The sequence below is a fragment of the Rhinatrema bivittatum genome, chromosome 9 (genome assembly GCF_901001135.1).
Source record: "Rhinatrema bivittatum chromosome 9, aRhiBiv1.1, whole genome shotgun sequence".
Classification (NCBI taxonomy): Eukaryota; Metazoa; Chordata; class Amphibia; order Gymnophiona; family Rhinatrematidae; genus Rhinatrema; species Rhinatrema bivittatum.
The window spans coordinates 57,170,216-57,183,673 of NC_042623.1; the positions used below are offsets into that span (position 1 = coordinate 57,170,216).

Here is a 13,458-nt window from a genome sequence, read left to right on the forward strand (position 1 = left end):
ATCTAGTTGTCTTCAAAGGGACAGAAGGCCTGATCAAATAATCTTGCCAAGCAAAAATAACTGCAGGCGAGAAAATTTAACGAGCATGAAATCTGCATGAAACTCCAAAAAGTATATATATATATATATACTGTATACATTGCTGGGAAACTTGAGTTCACAGACTTAGCAGTTTTGTTGCAGGTATCATTTTCCTCTCTCCCAGCTCATTTCACCTGGATGGCCATTTCCACAAAACTGACCTGAAATTTTAGATTTTTTCATGGAGTAAAAATCATCATTCTGTGTTCAAAGACTTACCAAGCAATCCCAAAAGATATGGAAGAGCACTCAGAAAAATTTTGTATAGTTTTCACCCTTACCATTTGAAGAATAACATTCCCACAGGTTAGTTTTTGAGGCTGAGATGGCTTTGTTCAACCAGAACAGATTATGTGTGTCAAGCTCAGCAGATGTCAGCACGGTTTAAGCAGAGGGGATACCCCAGTAAAGTTTTGAAACGGGCATTTAAAAGAGCGTATAACGTGAATAGGGACCTATTATTTTTACCTCATAGGCAAGATGATACTCCAACAACTAACTGTATTCTGCCTTTTTCAACAATCAGTAATGATATATCTAGAATTATCCAAAAGTATTGGAATGAATTGAAGTTGGATGCATTATTGAGAAGTACAATACGGTTTACATATCGGAGGGGCCGCAATATCAAAGACAGGTTGGTTCACTCTATATTTACACAGCAAATCAGTACACGAGAGAGGGGGTTACACAAACCATGTGACCATTGCTCGGTGTGTAAACACACAGCAACCTTGTCAGAATTTACACATCCAACCACAGGCAAAATATTTGGATTCTTTGCTAAATCAGACTGTAATACACAAGGAGTGGTCTACGTCATTAAATGTCCATGTAACAAACTATATGTAGGCAAAACCATGAGTAAAGTTAAGACAAGGATAATCGAACATAAGTCTAATATAAACACGGGGAGAGACACAGCACCTTTGGTAGCTCACTGGGCTCAGGTGCCACACTCAGTAGAAGAACTGCATTTTTTTGTGATTGACGTGGTATCGAACCCGAGTAGAGGAGGTGATTTTTCCTCGATTTTAATTAAAAGGGAACAGAAGTGGATTTTTAGTTTAAACACTCTAACTCCTAATGGACTTAATGCTGAATTGGAGTGGCATCATTTTTTGTGAATTCTGGAGCTATATACACAATGACTTTTTGGGACTTTGATCTGACATCTGTGGAATGTTGGGTAATTGGGTAATCACGGGTATCTGTGCTGAATGCCGTTTTGAGCGCCAAACAGTCAGAGTGAAGGTTTATATTGAGCTAGTGCTGCAGAGTCATTGTGCTCCTGCAGACCTGTAAGATTGTAACCACTAAGGTATGTGACATCAGAATTTCGTCTGTTTTTCGGATAGCCTTTATGTTTAGAATTTGGTCTTTATGTCACTATGTTATGTTATAGATATACTAAGAATCCCCCCGAAGCAGCCGACAGGCGAAACACGGGACCGTGTCGGGGACTGCTGTTAAACTGTATGCCTTATCTGTGTTGGATGTAAAGAAGGAGTCACCATTTAAAATAAATGAAGTTATTATAACCACGACCAAATCAAATTTATTGTGCACTTAGTTGACTGGATAATTTACGTTGTAAAGTGCACTTGGAGCTCTGGTTGTTTGGTTTGGACTTACCAGGTAATTTGCCATGAACAACCATTTCATCAAATTCGTTTGGGAATTTAATGCTTTCTACAAGTCAAGCTCCTGCAGTTAAGATGTCATATAGAAGCAGCCCGAACGAATACACATCAGCTTGCTGGTTGTAGATAACGTTCCCTCTGACAACCTCTGGTGCACAAAATCCTGAAAGGAAGTTTTGCATTATAACACTTTCAAACAGCTGCTGAGCAGCAAAGGTAGCCGGCTAGTTGTTCTGCTGGAAATCTAGTCGGTTAATATCTGATCAGCTAGATTCAGCAAGCTTTGCTGATTAGCATTAAAAATAAGTGCTAACTAGTTACATAGGTAAAAAAACAACACAAAGTCAACAATCCCCCCAACATTTTTTCCTGCATTAAAGAAAACAAAATGTCCAGCAGCTGTCCCTTCTGAACTTCCCATCCACACTGTGATTAAAAAAAAAAAAACAAACTTGTCTGGTGGCCATCCACCCTCCCACCATAAAAAAAACAAACCCCTATGTGCCTCCCCATGCTGAAAGTCCACAAGCCGTGTCAGGAGGAGGACACAGGACAATGTCATGCCAGAGCCATATTGGATGCCAAGGCGGCAGGATGGTATGCTTGTGTCCTCCTCCTGCCTTAGCTGAGGGACCTTTTGTAGACAAATATAAAACCTCCAATTTAGGGTTTGGGGCCAGAGTACCATCAAGCTAGGCTGAGATAACATAATATAAATCTCATCTTTGTGAGACTTTCCTCACTCCAAATGACTTCAAATCTTCACCGAGGTGTACCGAGGAGTATCCTGCCGCCTTGGCATCCAATATGGCTCTGAGCTAGTCATCCAGGTATAGGTGGACCAAAATTTCCCCCCTCCTGAGGGCTGTGGTTACCACGACCATCACTTTCGTAAAGGTCCTAGTCCAAAGGGCAGGGCCTGGAATTGGAAATGCTGTCCCAGGATCTTGAACCGAAGAAAACGCTGATGCACCTGGAGGATGGGAATGTGCAGATAAGCCTCTGTCAGATCCAAGGAGGCCAAAAATTCTCCGGTGTGCACCACCGCTATCACTGAGTGCAAGGTTTCCAGCCAGAAATGGGGAACCTTGAGGATCCTGTTGACCATCTTGAGATCCAAGATCAGGTGGAAGGAATCTTCCTTCTTGGGGACTACAAAGTAGACCGAATAATGGCCCCTTCCTACTTCCATTGGAGGAACGGGATGAATCGCTCTGAGAGCCAGAAGCCTGTCGAGTGTCTGCCGTACTATGAGTTGCTTCTGTACCGGGCCGCATGAGGAGAAGAGGAACTTGTCTCTTAGAGGTTGAGCAAATTCTAATGCATGGCCGTGCACCTGGGGGTTTGGCCGTCCTGGGTACCTTGGGAAGGGGAGGCCCTGCCAGTAAATCCTGGTGCTGACCCATCCTGGCCAGGTAAGCGTTGCGAAGCAGGAGAACAAAGTCCGTGGAAAACGGAGGTGGCCCTGAGGGAGGCAACATGGGGGGGATCCCCTGTCAGAGGAAAAGGTTCCAGAGGATGAACGGGCATCAGAATTGGCGGCAGAGATGAAAAAATCGCATCCTGATTCTCTCCAGGCAGTGCGGGGGCAGCAGAGTCTGAACTCAAAATGATCGCCATTCCCGCACTCGGCAGGATCGGGCCGGTCCCTGTTCCTCGAAGCGCGCCTGAAAATGGGAACAAGAGCGTCCCGCCGGCTGTGATGGACCCTCCCCACCAGGGAGGCAACCTGTGCAAATCCCCTCGCGGGAGAGCCGCAAACCGGGCTCCCCGCATGCACAGCAGCTGGACGATCGCGGCATGAGAATCCCTGAAGGAGCCACGAGGGAATCAGCTGATTTCTCTGCGCGAGAAACAGGCTGCGAGAAGCAGGAAGAGCCTCCGCTTCAGGCCTGCTCTCCCTCACTCTCACCAGGCTCGTGGCTGTGAGAAGCGGGTAGGGGCCACCGCTTCAGTCCTGCTCTCTCTAACCCTCAGCGAGCTGTTGATGCAAAGGCACAGAGGAATAATGCCTCTCTGTGCAGGCTGCCCTGAGGAAAACGGCGTCTCAGGGCAGCAGGTCGAATAGCAGCTAAAGGGGGAGAGGTTGGACCACCATCTTGCACCCCGGAGAGAGGGAGCGAGGAAATAGCCTGTAAAGAAGGAAATAAACACAACTTATCCCCGCAAACAGTCAGGGAAAGGGGAGAGCTGCAAATAGTTCTGCCTCAAGCTATAGAATGCCCCCACTAAACCAAGAGCTGAGGCTACAGTATAGCTCTCTACAAACAATGAAATGTAAGTCCTTCTTTTTTTTTTCTTTTTGTAAGTAATCAAACTTGATCCATCCAAACAGGAGAAAGCCAAAGAAAAATAGAGAAAGATCCCTAAATTAGCTTTCCAGAAATCTCAGTGGGGAACAAAGTTCAGCCACTGTCACCTGCTGGAGTCAGGAGAATACTGAGGATTAACAGAGGGTGCACTGCCTTATAAGGAAGCACCCTTCGAAGTTTTCTCTGACTCCATCTGCTGGAAGGGGGACATAACCCACTGTCTGGACTGATCCTGGTACGTACAGGGAAAGAGATATAAATAATTGACTACTATGAGGGCCTTATAAATAGTCTCAGTCTCTCTCCCTCTCACACTATGCAAAGCGCTATAATTCTAAAAATTACCCTACATACGCCCCAGGTGTTATGCATGTGATATTATAGCATTTTGATGAATCTAGGGGTAACTTTGCTATCTGGACTGTGTTTGAATATGGACTTCTATGAGATTATTTATAGTACTTGTCTTATTTAAGAGAGGAAATATAGCAGAAAATGGGGGCGGGGGGGGTCGGAATTTGTAAAATGACAGACAGTGGACAGAAGTCTACTGGGAAATATAAAATAGGAGAAAAGAAATAAAAAGATATATACCATCAAGTAATAAGAAGCAATAACAAACAAACCCAGCTCAGCCTGATATGACCAGACGGGATAGACATACATGACGGACGATAGGAGAGCACTGTCTGTGCTACGATTATAGTGTGTGGAGAATCTACTGCAAATAACAAAGGGCTTGATTCACTAAAGCTTTTTCTCCCATTCTATGTCTATGGGAAAAGAGCTTGATGAATCAGGCCCAAAGATTGCTCAGATCTGGTTTCACAAGTCTATCAGCTTATCCTACGTGCTTATGGAAATTCATGGCAATGCACGAGATCCTGAGTATTTAAAGAGAGTTGAGTGCAGTAACATGTAATGAACTTTTTCATTGGATAAAAGAAGAGTTTACTACAAACGGTTCAATCCTTTCTTACCATTCATGGCTGAGTAATTAATAGATATGTGCATTCGTTTATCACGAATTAGGCAATTTCAACAAAATTGCCTAATTCGTCTTGGGTTGGGGGCCCCAAACCCGAAACAGATTTTCTCCGAACTTCGGGGAAAATGTGTTTTTCGGGTTTGTACAGGGGGAGGGGCACATTTTATTTTTTTAAATAAAAAACCACCCCAAGCATTAAAAATTACTATAATACAACCCCACCCCCACCATCCCGATCCCTCCTCAAGACTTACTAACATCCCTGGTGGTCCAGTGGGGTCCCGTGAGTGATTTCTCCCCTCTGTGCCGTCGGGCCTGCCTCGCATCAAAATGGTGCCGATAGCCTTTGACCTACTATGTCACAGGGGCTACCGGTGCCATTGGTCAGCCCATGTCACATAGTAGGAGCAATGGATGGCTGGCACCGTCGGCTGCCAGTATTCAAAATGGCACAAGATGGCGCCAGCCATCCATTGCTCCTACCATGTGACAGGGGCTGACCAATGGCACCGGTAGCCCCTGTGACATAGTAGTCAAAGGCTATCGGCGCCATTTTGATGCGAGGCAGGCCCAACAGCCCGACGGCACGGAGGGAGAAATCACTCATGGGACTCCGCTGAACCACCAGGGATGTTAGTATGTCTTGGGGAGGGATCAGGATGGTGGGGGGAGGTTGTATTTAATGTATTATAGTAAATTTTAATGCTTAGGAGGGTGTTTTTGAGCTTCGTTTTCCCATGTCGTTTTTTGGGACCGTTTCATTTTCCCTGCTTAGTTTTTTGTTCGTTTTTCCAAAAAACTAACCGAGGAAAAACGAACTTTACCCCAAAGCATCCGACTCAAAAATCGATACGGTACTAAAAAACGAAGCTCATCTCTAGTAATTAATTGTTTAATGGTGAACCCAAAAATAATAAACCATTCTCTCACACGTGGCCTAGCAAGGGCCTTGCATAGTGGCAAAATGTATCAAGGAAAATATTAGCAACTTGCATCACAAATAATACACCCAAAGATACAAAGATTTGGGCCATGCAAACTCTGGCTCAAAATGTTTTGGTTAGTCTAACATAGTTGCTGAGGCAAAACATTTTACGGCAACCATCTGCAAGCCTGCTATCAAGATACTTCAGGAACTTTTTTTTTCTTTCAGAGCGTTCTGCATTCCTACCTGGTGTGCCTTCGGAAGTTTTAATCCCCATCCTACAACAATACTGAGCAATCCCATAGTCTGCAATCTTGGCAATGACTGCTGCATTGGGATAGAGGGTGAAGAGCAGGACATTATGAGGCTTTAAGTGTCGGTAAATGATCATGGCAGAGTGGAGATACCTGGAGAGAAAATCCATGTTCATTACAGTAAAAGGACACTCAACCTGGGAAAGCATCACAAAATATACCAACCTGCAAAATAAAATGGCATAATCGAGCATCTTTCTACATTTTACACAAACTGTGATTTTTTTTGGGGGGGGGGGGGACTTTTAAAAAGCACAACTATTCTGTAGACCTGAACCTGAAAAAAGGCTGTAAAATAAAAAAGCACCACATGAAGTTTCTGCAACAGAAAATAAATTCCCTGCCTCAATAATAGCTTTACTGCCATGACTATAGAGGAGGACTTCAAGAAGCAGATCACAGTGCACTACCAGATTTATTATATGTATCACGGCAACTTACATATTTAAATCCAGGTGAAGCTATCCTTTATTTGTGCACAATGGTGTAAATTTCTCTCTCTTTACATGTCAGTTTTTAATGCCAGACAGACCCTGAACATGCTGCTGACTCCTGCTCTAGCACTAGGTTTTATAACTACTGAGATCCATATTTAGTGCCATTTGTCTGTCGAAGTTCAGGCTTAGCTGCATGGTGGGATTTGAAAATCTTGCTGTGCTGACTGGCCCCAAGATACTCAGATAACTGTTTATCTAGCTAAAGGTTATCCGGCTAACTCGGGCGTGGGATGGAACATTCCGGGGTGGAAAGCAGTATCCGGCCAATTTTCGGCATTACCTGGCTAACTTTAGGCCTTCCAAGTATAGTCTTAAAGTTAGCTGGTGGTATAAGCTTGCTGCTGAATATCCCAGCTAAGCTAGCCAGATAAGTTTATGTGGCTAACTTTGCTAGCCAACTGAACACGGAAAATGGGGATATCAAAGACTGAATTCTGACCCTGAATTTTCTGTATCCCTTCAAACCCTCCTACAAAATGAGAACAAGAATTGTGGAAAAGCAGTATACATTATGGGGAAATTTTTGAGTAGACAGGGTAATTTCCGCTTAAAAAGTCTATACCTGCAGATGTTGCATCTGTTCTTTCTGTGGGTTTCAAAACAGGTGTAAAATAATGCACCTAGCTGTAAAAATCAGACCTATGCGGGTTGTTTCCCTCCCCTGAGGTACACATGCCCCAGGAAGCACCTTCTTGCACCTCTGGCTAACTATATGCAAAACATCTATGTACGCTTTCAGCAGGTATACAGTTTTTTTTCTTTTTTTTTTAGTGGACTAGATGCCTTTGGAAATTGTCCACACAGAGCATGGGTAAGATTCAATGGCCCTGTTCACAAAAGCCAGTTACCTCAAGCCATCTGCAACATGCAGAGCTATCCGATGTTGAAGAGTTCTAGTTAAGCTGGTACTCTTTTGTTGAAGCATGCTGTCCAAAGACCCTTTGGGGGCAAGTTCCATTACTAACATCCTTGGACGAACACCAGCAGCCAACAAAGACACCAAGCTTGGGTGGTGAAGGTGACTGAGCATTGTAAGTTCCTGTGAATTTCAAGGTATTAGCTGAATAAGGTGCAGTATTAATGGAACACTCTGGCAAGGCTTTCCATATTCGTGGTAAATGCCTTTAGCAGCTGCAATTAGCATTTTAAACCTCCTTCTCTATCTATTATGAAAGACTGAATCAAATTCCTGAGTCCCTTTTACTGCGGTCTCACCACTGCTTTCAGCTCTGACAGGGCACCATGCTCAGAGCTTCTCTTGCATTTTAATTTGTGAGCCTTCGCGTGGGTGTGTGGAACATCTCAACATAATGGAACAATTTCCTTCCCTCCACTATTAAAAAAAACAAAAAAAAAACTTTTCAAGAAACTATTGGGCCGATTAAATAAGACATGAGTTAAAAATAAAATAGCAAGTCCTGATGCAGTAAGCTAATGGTATGCTAATGCATCAGGAATTTAGAAAAGTGCACTAATTGGCTAATGTTCACATAAAAATGTGCACACAAAGGGTTACCACACACAAAAATATTTATGCTCATAAACCAGGTTTTCTGGCCAGAAAACGACCTCTGCACACAAAACCCTTTTCTGTGCATATAACATGATTTATGGGCAGAAAAAACGATTTGTGAACAGAGCATATTTGCTGCACACAGATCCAGTTTTGTGTGTATAAAACAGATTTTGTGTGCAGAAAGCAGGATTTATGCACAAATCAGGTTTTCTGAACATAAATCTGGAGAACAGGAACCCTGCACCATGACTTCAAGATTCAGCCCCACAAACTAACACTTGACTGCAGGAACTTAACTCCACCTGTGACCAAGGGCCTAATTCACGATGCCTTGGAATTTTATCACTGGAGGTGCAAAATATTGCATGGGGGAGACAGATCCCTTGTTTTGCCACTCTCATGAGAAAAGATCACAGTGGGTTGTCTGCAACATTTTTTCTCATGGAAAAATTCTACGAGAAAAATATTACTGTGAAACGGCAATAACGTGTGATGGCAATGGGGGCTGCCATCTTCTATACAGGCCAGTATCGGCCCTAACCTACTCCCTAAAGTGCCAAAATCCACCCCCCTGGGGTTTCTGTGCAGACCCCTGCCCAACCTCCCATCCCCATCACTTTTCAAGGAAGCCCTCCAGCAAAACAAACAAAAAAACAAGGCTGACAGTAATGCCCCGCCCTTTCCCCCCAAACCCTTCTCCTTTTGAAAACTATCTCCCCTTCCCCAGTTCTAGGCTCACCCCTCCAAGGGCTTCCTAGCCCCCCTCTCCCCCCAGGATCCCTGCAGACCCTCCCTCATACTTTATCACAAGTCCCTGGTGTCTAGAGGCCCGTCCCCCCGGAGTCACCCTCATACCTTTACACGAACTCCCTAGTATCTAGTGGGGCCCAGAGTCCCAAATGGCGTCGACCAGCCCGGATCCCAGAGGGCACGCTAGGCTCCTCCGGACACTAAGGATTTCATCTAAAATATGGGGGGGATCTGACTTCTTTTCGTACTTCGTGCAGCTTAACTAGATTTTCTTTCCTGTGTTCTTTTTCTGATCCTTTGTACTTTTTCAGTGCCAATCTTTTGGACCTTACGTTTTCAGCCATCTCTTCAGAAAACCATACCAGTTTTCGTTTCTGATTTCTAACTTTCCCGACATACAGATATCTCGCCCTTCCTCGAGCTCCTTTTTAGTTTAGCCCACTGTTCTTCCACTTCCCTCACTTCCTCCCACCTCCCACGTTCTTTAGTGTCTTAATATCTTCTCTTTCCTTTTGAAAATTTGCTTTTGCAAGGTCTGCCAGTACCTAGGCTCCGGTGGGCTTTTTGGCTGAGTTAACTGCAGGCAGGATATGTGAGGGAAAGTATGCACGTATGTACTGTAGCTGCCCTGAACTCTCCCTCCCCTCCACCCTCTGCAATTGCCCCTTTTTCCTGTGGCTACACCTGGTCATTAATTAAGCTACAGCCATATATTTTCCACTTGATCAAGCCCTGTCTGTGTATTGACTGTGGATCAAGTCACGTGTGGGATGGATGTGGGCAGGGAGGAAGGGACGAGCCTGGATGGGTCACAGCTGACCCCCAGTTGTTGCTGTTTACATCATTTAAAAATAGCCTTAGACTTTACTGAAAGCTGCTATCCACTAGAGCTTATAGGTGAAGGGACCCCAGCCATTCTAAACTTTCTAATATTTCTTAGTACACATGGCCCGATTCAAACTCTGGTGGTAGAAAAAGAGAAAGTAGTGAAGGAAAATCCAATCTTTGGTGTGAGAAATAAGCAACAGCTCTTAGGGCTTGAAATGGGCCTCAGGGTCTACTCAGCTAACAGCACCTGATGTGGCTGTAGTTCTTATTCCATAGAATAAAAGCTGTTTCTTCTTGCTGTACTGAGTGACCATGGCAATGAAGTTACCAGCATTACCAACTTGCAAAAAAACATTAAGTTGCAAAACATCATACTGGGGTTGCCACATTTTATTTATTTAGATTCTTGGGTTAACTCAACAGCTTGATCCAGTCCTGGTTTTGCCCTGTTGCAGATCTTGGCTTGTGATGTTCTGAGGGAATATCCGATGGATAGATCAGAACTACAAAACCCATGCATGTGACGGGCCAAAAACCAGAAACTGGCTTAGCCCACAGTTGACCAGGTGGCAACACGACCTGAAACCCATTAAAGAAAATGTCTTACCTGTCTCAAAAGCCTGGGAGAAGTGTGTCTGTTAAAAATCTTAACAGCCACGTCATATCCTTGATAAGATGCCCGATACACCGACCCAAATCCTCCATCACCTATTGAGATATGAAACTAAATCCTGTAAAACCACTATTACAGTTACAGCCTGCAAAATATCAGCTGCCTCCCTTCTTGTCAAGAATGCTTCCATTTGTGGTCTTATTCCAAGGTCTCCTTTCTTTTTTGTCTCAACTTATTTAAATTTCTTACATTTTTCTAATCAAAGGGATGACTCGTTTATTATGGCCATGTCCCATTTAAATAAGGTCTTCTTTCCTGCTTCTATTCTACAGCTATTTGTATCAAAGCTATGGAGTCATTTTGCAGCATCACACCTAAATTTACGCTACAAAGACGCGTGCAAGTTACACCAATTTTCAGAGTGAACTTAGGCACGTAAGTTCACTTTGGAAATTAGCCCACACATAATTTACACCTGCTAGGATGTGCGTATACATTTTTAGGGAAAATTTATGTGCACACGTTTGAATTTTCTAACGTATGCATCTATGGGCAAACTCCTCCCCCAGGAACACCTTTGTTAAGTCTGGGTATATGCCTAAGTTTACTTGCTTATCAGGCAGGCAATTTTGTAAAATGCCAATTCTGCATAAAAACACTCTTTAACCCAGAGAGGTCCCTTTGAAAATGACCCTCTCTATGTAAAGCAGATTGCATGAATGAGTTTGTATGAGAATCAGCACAGCAGCACTCCAGTTTGCTTTGATTCGTATCTGTGGCAGTGGCTTGGTAGGAGGAGTTTTTGAACACTTTCAACTTAGCATCTCCTCAGAAATGAAATAAAACTCAAGACAAAAAAAAAGGATTTTGCTAAGGATTTTGCTTACAGCATTAGCTTAGTGGAGGACTATGGCAGATATTTAAATGAATACTGAAGTCAATAATAAAAAGCCATGAGGCATGAAATTCCATTAAGGCCAAGTGGAAATGGACCCTAAGAACTCAGAGGGATAGAAATTCAAACAGCAGGTCTAACTTAGCCGCACAACTTATGCTGTGGCTGTTGAACTTAGACGCATATTCAGTGGCTGCTACTTAACAACATAAGTTATACTTATACAGCTAAATACCACCAATGAGTTTTGAATATTGACCTCAGAGTGGTCAACAGACGACAAAGAAAATAGGACATGTTTCTGAAGGACAAAGGGCTGGGTGAGTCCAACAGCATCATTAAACCAGGAATAGACAGCCAACCAGTTGGGTTTTCAGGCTATCCCTAACGAATATGCAAGAAAGACTTGCATGTATTTGAGGCAATTGAGGCATGCAAATCTCTCTCTCATGCATATTCCATAGGGATATACTGAAGACCTAACTGGTTGGTGGCCCTTGAGAACCAGAATGACTCATCCCTGTTTTAGAAGCGATTCAGGGACTTAAGCCGATTTGGGATTGGAAAGGAATTTATTTTTGCTGCTGCAGAGCCGAGTTATTGTTCACTTTTCTCCACGTTACTAATGATGGGATCCTTATTAATCAATTGCAAAGTGGGATATTCAACGGCCCTCTGACTTTCTTTCAATCTAAATAGCTACATATACATGATCATTTTTTATATATTTACTTTTTACTAAATTGAGGTGAATATTTGAAATTGCTTAGTCTGATATCCCACAAAAAAAGTGATATCATCATGACACCCTGAGTAATTTCCTTTAATGCATCTTAATACCATACCAAAAGAATTAGTATAATTCTCATATGCACTATTGGAAAAGTGTTCTTTTTCAAATTACATCTCTTTAATATAAAGCAAAGTGATGAACTGCCCTATGGAAACTCAAAGAGCAAACAATATTGTATAAAAAAATAATAATAAGTCTTTTACATTGCCAGTGAGTTCACCACCACGTACAGTTTGGAAACCACATCAATCGAGAAAAAATATTCTTACCCAACAGAAATTCAGGCGAGTCATCAAATTCTAATGCGTCGATATTTAGCATAATATTTCTAGGCAAATCAGCCAATACTAGATCAGGTGCAATCTGAGATACTGGAATTGTTAATTTTGGTTGATCAGGATTCACCAAGAGGTCTCCTATGAGGATAGAGAAGAAGCACATTACTCAGTAGTATTACTTGATATGTATCCTAATGAACCCCACATGCACTTTAACAGACCAAGTATATGTTCCTATAGCATACATTTCTAAATTCTGGAAGGTGATAGAGGCAAAGACTAAAGGTCAAAGACTAAAAACCAAAAATTGTACAAAAATAAGCCCTACAAGTCAACTTGGTTGTACAGTTTTGAAATACAGCAGCTTTTGCCCAAGGATTTCATTTTTAAATAACTTGTTAGAAAAAAAAATCATGCAAACTCTTGTGCTTGTGTCAGAAGTACATTAATGAAGTTCCGACCAGAAGCTCAATTAATCATCTTTTTTCTCCTTCAAATGCTCCAATAACTAGCACAAAGCTTTAATTTCATGGTTGACAATATCCTTGAAGACCATGACCATATGAAGGCCTCAGAATCTCTCAGAATAGATGGGGAAAATCATTATTATAGAATCAGGAGATGTAGTAGAGACTGAGGCTCTGGTCACTGTTTCTCCAATCCCTGGGCCATCTGCTATGGAGACTGATAGGAAGAAAATAAAGAATGAAAGATAGAATGAAAATAAAGCCATCCATTTTCAGTTTTCCGAGGATCTCCGTGCTGTTAAAGACTCCATAGGGAGCCTAAATGAGAAGCTCAATCAGATGGATTTGTGGATAACAAAAGTGAAGTAGACAGCTAGCGATCTGAAGGACTGGGAGATTGATATGGCAAATACTGTACCTGAGCTCTATAAAAGGAGTGGCCTCATTTTCAGATAAAGTGGATTTAATGGGGTCAGAGAGATCTGATCTTGATATAGATTTGTGTACAGAGATCTTTCAAGCAGGCAAAAGTTCTCCAAATTTGAGTCTGGGCAGAGT

The 13,458-nt window shown here is 42.7% G+C and overlaps 1 protein-coding gene across 1 annotated transcript in view; it reads right to left on the reverse strand.

The window, feature by feature from the left end:
• LOC115099554 (leucine-rich repeat serine/threonine-protein kinase 2-like) overlaps positions 1-13,458 on the reverse strand; it is a 76,109-nt gene that overhangs the window by 25,065 nt on the left and 37,586 nt on the right. The window contains 5 exon segments of the mRNA XM_029617289.1: positions 1,717-1,887; positions 6,196-6,356; positions 7,609-7,799; positions 10,462-10,562; positions 12,425-12,571. Coding sequence (XP_029473149.1) covers positions 1,717-1,887; positions 6,196-6,356; positions 7,609-7,799; positions 10,462-10,562; positions 12,425-12,571 — 771 coding nt within the window.